The sequence below is a fragment of the Populus euphratica genome, unplaced genomic scaffold (genome assembly GCF_000495115.2).
Source record: "Populus euphratica unplaced genomic scaffold, PopEup_1.0 scaffold1130.1, whole genome shotgun sequence".
Classification (NCBI taxonomy): domain Eukaryota; kingdom Viridiplantae; phylum Streptophyta; class Magnoliopsida; order Malpighiales; family Salicaceae; genus Populus; species Populus euphratica.
Window position 1 is genome coordinate 12,991 of NW_011500462.1, and position 9,464 is coordinate 22,454.

The 9,464-nt window shown below is 28.6% G+C and overlaps 1 protein-coding gene across 1 annotated transcript; it reads left to right on the top strand.

Moving 5' to 3' along the window:
- Positions 1–2,429: 2,429 nt before the first annotated feature.
- LOC105114838 (uncharacterized) lies at positions 2,430–5,259 on the top strand. The gene is made up of 12 exons (XM_011011529.1): positions 2,430–2,648; positions 2,826–2,985; positions 3,259–3,459; positions 3,546–3,610; positions 3,722–3,752; positions 3,831–3,919; positions 3,993–4,079; positions 4,191–4,241; positions 4,326–4,547; positions 4,625–4,718; positions 4,850–4,990; positions 5,128–5,259. The coding sequence occupies exons 1-12, from the start codon at positions 2,430–2,432 to the stop codon at positions 5,202–5,204; spliced, it is 1,437 nt and encodes a 478-aa protein (XP_011009831.1). The 3' UTR covers positions 5,205–5,259.
- Positions 5,260–9,464: the final 4,205 nt, after the last annotated feature.

Consider the following 9,464-nt stretch of genomic DNA (forward strand, 5'->3'; position numbering starts at 1 on the left):
TATACACTCTTGTGAACCAAGAAATGCCTTCAATCTGATGCACCAACTATCATAGTTGTCTTTGGTTAGCTTCGGGATGAGTGTTTGTGCATTTTCTGTAGTCATTTTGCTCTTCAATCTGATGCCTTCAATCTGATGCACCAACTATCATATATAGAGGCCATACATGTGGGCTTGCATGGCCTAGTGCACCTTACCTATTTAAAGAAAACACCATGTGCGCTACCTAAGTGCACAAGCATGAGCTTCTTTTTTTTTATTTGGAAAAAGAATTGAATAAGATGTAGTCTATCTTTTTTAAGAAGAATAATAATAAAACAAAGTACGCATAGTTTCTTAAAACTAGAGAGATGATCGAAAAATCAAGTTCAGGTTTTTTAGACCTAAAAATCCATTTTTTAAAACCTATTTTCACTTAAAAACATTCTTATCATATCAACATACCGATTTCTTAACTCAAAACAAATATTTACAAATCATTTTAAAAACATAAAATCAAACTAGATAAAAATTCTCTTTCAATCCTGGTCTACTTTTTTTAACAAAACAAAAATAAAAAAATACCTAAATAGAACTTTTCTTTGCAAATAAAACTTGTTGGGATCAGAGTTGATTTTTTTTCTTATTAGATTATGATCAATCGATACCTTTCTCTCTTACCTTTTATTTTCTTAACTAGTTTCTCTCTTCTCTCTAGAAGAAAAGGATGAAAAATAATTTTTTGAACCAAAATTAAATTTAAAAAATTAAAAGGACTCGATTGGAGGAGAAAAAAAATAGATGGACTAGAAATCATTTTTTCTTCATAAATTTGAGATTGACCATGATGTTACATTATAATTTTCTTTCATTTAACTTTGTATTTATACCATAATCTTAAAGTTTATATGGTGGAATTAAGTTATAAAAAGATTAAATGTTTTTAGAAAAAAAATTAAATGAAAAGACACAAGGAAAATGAAAATAAAAAAAAAAAAACCAAATAGCTTCTGCTACTCGTATAAATAGTGGCAATCCCTTGTTTTTTTTTCTAATGTAGTAAAAGTGTTTTTTTTTTTTAGGCGCTATTCTTACAATATATTGATTGAAGAAATTCCCTTACTATTACTATTTTGAACATGACACGCATCCGGAAATATTAAAATAGTTTGCACGTGTTAATTTTAAAGTAGTCAAGTTCAGATCGGACATCATTTTTGAGCTGGAATATAATGATTTATCCATGTAAAAATTACTTAATTTGATCATATAATTTAGTATTCTTTATATTTATGCTTCTTGTTTTGAAAAATTAAAATTTGCATTCTGAATATTATTGTACGTGTAGTGTAGCAGCTTACATCCTAACTTATTTTACACTCTACAATAATATAAATTATAATTTTTTAAATATTAAAAATAAATATAAAATCAATTAAATTAAATTATAGGAAGATTATTGTATCTAACACCCACGCTTTCCGGAAGTAAACGAACTCAACAACCACGTGATTATTGATAGGACGTGTCCTGTTGCTTGAACTACGTGCAAAGGATATCAAATTCCGTTCTTCCGTGTTCATAAAAAAAAAATACTTTTTGAAAATAAACAAACGTTAAACTTATGTGCTTTGTTTTTATGTTTTAAAAATATTAAATTTTTTATTTTAAATTAATATTTTTAAATTATTTTAATACAATAAAATAAAAAATAATTTTTAAAAAATAAAAAATATTATTTTAATATATTTTTACTCATTTTTTCATAACATTACGAACTTGGTTTATAATTATATTTATATATACAAACAGTGTAACATGATGTGTCAACGTCGGAGACGTTCAATTAAATGTCAAGAGTGGGTGCTTGGAAGATCGATGAGAAAAGAAGGAGAAGAAATAAAATATTAGCTGTCCAAATCTTCTGAAACTGATCAAATGGGGAGACGTTCAATTAAATGTCAAGAGTGGATGCTTGGAAGATCGATGAGAAAAGAAGAAGAAATAAAATATTAGCTGTCAAAATCTTCTGAAACTGATCAAATCGTTGCGTTCAGTATTAATATTCTGTTAAATTCTTGCTGTCGGAAGCTCGGTTGAGTTCATATCTGGTGGCGAAGATTTTATTGCTAAAGTTATTTAAATAATGCTTGTTGCTTAATTTATTATGTTACTTTCAGAAAGAGAGAAATAAAAGAAAACTCGAGGAGGAGCAAATGGCTGCCGCTAGCGATCTCATTCGTGCATAAATAGTAGACTGCGTGTGAGGATCGATTCTCTCTTTTCCCTAGCTGTTTTGCTTCTCTTGAGCGTGACACCTAGCAGATTAGCTGGGTGTTCTTCATAACATTTGAGTCTGGTTCATCCTGGTCTAGGCTTGAGACTTTGTTTATTTTTCTGACACACACACACACAGACAAAACCTTGCTTGTTCGTTTTTTTAGACAAGAATGAATACGATAGCTGGAGTTGGATCAGAATGGTGGCATGGCACTTCAAGACTAAGAGGGAAAGTCTTGATTTGTTTGGTTGTTGCAACTTCAATATTGATGGTGGCTGTAGCAGAACCAAGTTTGAAACAAAAGGGTTCATCTTATAATGCGACTCGAAAGGTTGAGTCTCCTCACCATGTGACGAAAGGCCACTCTGGTTACCAACATGTTTGGCCTGTAAGTCCAATTTTTCTATGTTATCTGACTCCCTGTTGATTACTTGAATCTTCTGCTTGGCTGCATAGAAAAAAATAACCCTACAGGAAAACAAAGCCGACAGATTTTATGTTTTCTCTGAATTCTTTTTTGTTTCCCCCTTCCTGTCTTGTCAGTAACTTTTGTTTGGGTTTTCAGGATATGAGATTTGGTTTGAGAATTGTTGGGGGTACTATAATTGCATTCTTTGGAGCAGCATGTGGGAGCGTGGGAGGCGTTGGTGGAGGCGGCATTTTTTTTCCCATGCTTACACTGGTTATTGGGTTTGATTCTAAATCATCAACAGCATTATCAAAATGCAAGTGAAGATCCCCCCTTCTAATATTTATGCATCTGAGAACCTCCTCATGTGGCTAATGCATGCGTTATGAGGATAGTAATGTCAAAGAAGAACAGATGCTGCATATATCTTTTGGGTTGATAAAACATTTCTATCAAGTTACAGAAAATTAATATATCCTCAGACATTTCCGAGTTGATTCAAAATATCAATCAACTCCCATGGCTACTGCATTACTGTATCCTTAAAATATGTCATGAAATTGTTGTCGGCTCTGTTTGCTTTTGTCAGGTATGATCACAGGTGCAGCGGCGACAACTGTCTTCTATAATTTAAGACTAAGACACCCGACACTGGAACTGCCCCTTATCGACTACGATCTGGCAATTCTATTTCAGCCAATGTTGATTCTGGGAATTAGTATTGGAGTGGCTCTGAATGTTCTTTTTGCTGACTGGATGATCATTATTTTGCTAATCATTTTCTTCATAGGTATATATATTGATAGTATAACTGCTACGCACTTTCTCCGTTTCGTTATTGGAGCAACTTTCTTCATTTTCTTTCGTTCCATGCAGCAACATCAACCAGGTCATTCTTCAAAGGCGTTGAAACATGGAAAAAAGAAACCAAATCAAAACAGGTCTCACATTTCCTTTATCCTAAAAACCTAGTTTATCTATGATATTCTATAATTCAATCTGTTTCCTCGTGCTCCATAACTGATCAGTTGTTTTAATTTGTAAATTTTCAGGAAGCTGCAAGAGCAAAGTTGGAAATTCATGGTGAGTGGTTTATAAAATCCAAATCTAGCTATCCTCATGTTTTTCTTTTCCTTCATGCCTAACGTGCTCTTTCATCAGACGACGAGATTGAAGCAGCAGAGGAAAAGCCTCTTCCTGGAGGCACCACCACTCATGATCAAATAAAACACGAGCCCAATAAAGAGAAGGTACGAAAAGTTAAGCAGTCTGAGTTTCATTTTAGTGGACTTGCATGGTTAATTACTTCTGAAACCTTGTCAGCTCTCTATAATAGAGAATATTAAATGGAAGGAGCTTGGAATTCTTATCATTGTGTGGCTGATTATTCTTGCATTGCAGATTGGGAAGGTTTTTACCACTCGTTATTTTCACATTACAGAGTGAGCCAGTTCCTTTGTTTTTCTGTATTGATCAGCTAGTCTAATGAAAAGCCAATGTCTGTCTGTCTGTTGGTGACAGAATTATACAACAACCTGCTCAGCTATATATCGGCTATTGAACATATTACAGGTACCTTTACTGTATTGAGTACATATATATTCATGAAATATTATAGTATAAGAGTAGTTACTGTATTTTGCCCTTGCTTTTCAGATCCCGGTGGCAGCTGGTGTAACTTCATACGAGGCGGTTAACCTGTACAAAGGGCGGAGAAAAATTACATCCATGGGAGAAGCAAGCAATGACTGGCCAGTGCACAAACTTATTTTATATTGTTTCATAGGTGTTATGGCTGGCACAGTTGGAGGCATGCTTGGACTTGGTGGCGGTTTCATTTTGGGTCCTCTTTTCTTGGAGATGGGAATCCCTCCACAGGTAGGATTTCCTACTTTATTTCAACTTGTAAGATCCATTGACAGTAACTTAAAATATTGAGAATCCCAACGCTGTAGGTTTCAAGCGCCACAGCCACCTTCGCCATGATGTTTTCTGCTTCCTTGTCTGTAGTAGAATATTACCTTATAAAACGTTTCCCCGTCCCTTACGGTAACCTTTTTTCAGCTACAAAGCTTTCTGCTTGTTTAAACGCAACATTTACAACTCAAAAGGAGCTGTAATAATTTATAAGCTCATTTAGAACTAACTGACTATATCTTCTGCAATTCTTACACCCGCAGCTCTCTACTTCTTCACCGTGGCCACAATTGCCGCCGTGGTGGGGCAACATGTGGTGAGAAAGCTGATCAGCATATTAGGGAGAGCATCTCTGATCATCTTCATTCTGGCGTCCACAATATTTGTGAGTGCAATACTAGTAGGTATGTATGTGGCATGGACAAACATATATATATATATATATATCTATATATAGAGATTGTTCAATATTTTGAGATTCCCATGAATTAGTCTCCTATATGTCTGATTTGGCTGAAGGGTTTTTCTTCTTTTCAAACAGGTGGTTCTGGCATGGCAAGCATGATCAAGAAGTTTGAGAGGAAGGAGTACATGGGATTCGAAAGCATTTGTTCATAGGGAGAAGCTTGGAAACTAACCAGGCCTTCTCGTTCTGAATTAGCACATTGACTTTTGTAATGCCTCATCAGGATCAGTGAAAAGTTCTATCAATTGTTATTTCCAAATGGATTGACTATCTGTTATTCTTCACTTCGAAAATCAGGTGTGCATTTTGCTTTTGAAAGTGTGGCTACACTTGTTTTTTAAAAAATATTTTATATTTAAATGTATTAAAATATATTTTTTATTTTTTTAAAACCAGTGTATTAAAAAAATCTTAAATATATAAAAAAAATTAATTTTTTTTCGAAACATGGTCTACCCTATATTATGAAATATTTTTAAATATTGAATTATTAATTTAGTGTTTTGTTTAAAAATATATTAAAATAATATTTTTTTATTTTTAAAAATTTAATTTTAATAATAATATATTAAAATGATGTAAAAATAAAAAAAATAAATTTTTAAAAAATAAGGTTTGTACTGTAAAAACAAACACCCCATGATTGCATCATAAAAATCTAACACAATCTGTGAATATACAGTTAGCAGTCACAGGCTGGGTTGTTTCGATTCTGTAAAACTATTAAATGAACTGATACTTAATTAATTAGCATTGGGTTTAAGTAACTGGAGAGACGAGTAAAGTAGTACCTCCGACAATGTCTTGCTGTAAAGTAAAGGGTAATTTTATTTTTATTTTATTTTTTAATTTACCAAAAAAATGTAATTTTTTTAGGTTAATATAAATATTTAAATCAGTTTGTATATATTTTAATTAATCCTATAAAATTTAAAATTAATAAATATATATTTTTAATAGTTCTAAAATTTATAAAATAAAAACAAGTAATTTTTAAAAAAATAAACTTAAAATATAACTAGTTATACTACTCTTACAAAGTCAAAAGGTATAATATTGAGAGCGTGGGTGAGGGGGAGTTGTTTCCTCTTATTATTATTTTTTTAGATTAACGTGAATGTCACGGGCCTTGAAGTTAATATTGCGCGCACCACGACTAATTTCACCGGCTCTGAGGTTAGCGACTCTGGAAGCCTCCAGTGGCCATCATATGAGCAACTAAGGACTCGAACCTGAGACCACAGAAGGAGCAAACCCCTTGATCCCAAATCCTTACCACTTGGTCACCACCTAGATGGTTGTTTCCTCTTATTATTATTATTATGACTCGTGGAATATTAAAAAAATAATTATTATTTTTATTTAAAATATTTTAAAAATAAATTAAATTTATTGTTAGATTTAAATTTATTGAGTTTAGTATAGTTATCAAAACTAAGTCTCTTCAATGGTTACTAAACCTAAAACATTTAATTTTTTTATGTTTTTTATATTTTTTTAAAAATATTATTAACCTTGTATAAAACTTGAGATAATATGCTAATCATTATTATAACCCGTGGAATGTTAATTTAAAATTGCAAATTCAACAGTTGCTCATCTAAAATAAATAACAACTATAATTATATATACATTAAAAATAAAATATTTACAATCGCCTCTATTTTTTTCTTCTTGCAAGGAATTATATATGCACCAGATTTAGATATCCTCATTTTTGTCTTTAGAACGTCGTCGGTTGTATTCTAAATTTTATCATTGATTTTGTAATCTTATTTTACCATCTTTGTTATGTATTGAATCATATTTATTAAATTTAAATTTAATAATTTAAATTAATAAATATAATAATTATGCCTTTTAAGGAAATATAAGAGCATGCTGACTCTAATGTTGTCTCAATGTGCTCTTTGTAAAAGCATACATTGGTTTATGCGAACACTTTTTCAAACACGAAGTTATCTACAGAGATACCTGTTGAATCAAATCTGTATCGTGGATAACTATATCATGTAGATCGAATAAAAAACAATTAGGCTTAAAACATGTTTAGTTGATAAATAATAATTTAGTATTGTTATTAAATTTGATCAATTTTTTTAATTCAATTACTTATTTAATCTAAATTTTAAAATTAAATTATATAAAAATTACCTCGATATAACATTATTGATTTATCAAGTATAAAGTGAACCCCAATAATTAGTAAAAAAAATATTTTGGTTTTAAAAAGAATTTCAAGAAAATATTTTATTTTAATACTGAGATATGATATATTAAATTATTTTTAATTTTGTGGTTTGGATAATAAACTCTACTTAATTTTGATCATTTTATTTTTTAAAATTATTTTTTATTTATATAAAAATAAAAATATATAATTTTAAAATTAAATATATGTATTTATTTAAAATTACATCTTAGGAAACTATAATTAAGTGCCCATATAAGTTGATCTAAACAAAAAATTTGATTTAAGAATAATTTTCTAATAATATCAAGAAAATTAATTAACACATGATTCTTTATATTTGAAGGGAATTATATACAAACTTGGATTTGGAAAGGAGAGAGATTCCCACGCACAACCAATCGATTGAGCAAAATTATAAATTCTTAGTTTTTTCTAATTATTTGCTGGGCTAGATATAAATAATTATTCCTTATTATATAAGAGTCTGGAGCTCATCTCTACCATGCTTTCCAACAATAATGTGTGGCTTTATGTGTGTTTATTTATTGGAAAATAATTTTTTTAGTTAAATAGTTCTTTTAAAAAATAATTTTTAAAAAAATAAATAATTTTTTGATATTTGGTAATATCATAAAAAATAAATTAAAAATTATTTTTCAGTATATAACTATGTCATGAAAAATGAGCTGAAAAATAAATTGTTAATATTTTTTAAAAGTTATTAAAATAATAAAAAATAAATTTTACAAATTAAAAAGTTTAATAAGAATAAAATAAAATAAAATCTAATTTCATAAATTATCTAAAAATAAAATAAAATAATACAGATCAAATCTAATAGATAAAAAAGTTAAAAGATGATAAAATTAAAAAAATTACAAGTTTATAAATTATTTCAAATAAAAAAAATAATAAAAAAAATAAAGATCAAATCTGATAGAAAAATAAATAAAAATCATAAAAATAAGAACTAAAGTTGATATTCTAATAGATAAAATTAAAAAAAAAATATTCAAAACAGAATATATAGTAATCAAAAGTTTGAGAATCAAATTTGATATAATCAACAAATAACATGATATTTCTAAATTTTTCATAACTTCTAAAAAGTATTTTACGTCCAAAATAAAAGAAAAATACTTTCTTAAAAATCTAGTCAAATTTTTATTTCATTAAAAAGTATTTTCTGTTGACTAACTTTTTTAAAAACAAATAAAATACAAAAAAAATTTTAAAAATAATCTCCATAAAACTATTTTTTTAAAAACAAACATATCTTTAGTTTAAAATATATCAATATTCAGGCAGAAAAGGTTCAATAACATGATTCAATGCCTTGTCTTTTAATATAGTTGAAGCATAATATGGTGACAAGTATTTGGCAATGTTCCTGGTCATCTCCTCCTGAGTTCATTTCTTGTTTCTGCTTTTAAATTTTATTCTCATAAATGATGCCTTCAAGTTTACTTTTAGGCACACGCATGGGCCCGGCCTTTCTAGTCTCTCTATCTTTTTTTTTTCTCTAGAAAAAAACAATATAATCTAAAATTTCATAAGACAAGACAAAAAACTATCCAAGTGAAACCTTGTATGATTGAAATAAACGAACGTGAAACGGCGTTTGGTGCCAAAAATTCCTACCGGCCATCCAACCCTAAAAGAAAAATGGGGTCAAAACATGGCTATTTTTGGTTATTAATATATTAAAAAAAAAATATTGGTGAAATAATAATAAAAAATAAAATTAATAACATAGTATAATTTATACATATCATGATTGAAAAACATGATATCTATAATTTGTAGCTATTTATAATATCAATATATAATAATAAATAAATAAAATAAAATAAAAAACCTTAGAAACACATCAAAATTTTAATTATAACATCATTAATATTATCAAAAAATCTCAACAACATAAACCAAATAACATAAAAAAAAATCACCAATAATAATTCTACATGAAACACACTTACCATGAAAAAAAAATTAATGAGTCATCTTTAAGCAATAAATATAGCCTATTAAAGTTATTATTGATGATTTTTTTTATAATTCTAGTGTTGTTGTAATAGGAGTTTTTTATGTTTTTTTTTTCTCTCATCTCTTTTATTTAATATTTTTTTTATTGGATGTTACATATAAATATCTTGTTTCTCATACATGACATGTATAAATTATGTCATTTTATTAATTTTTTTTAATTTATGATATT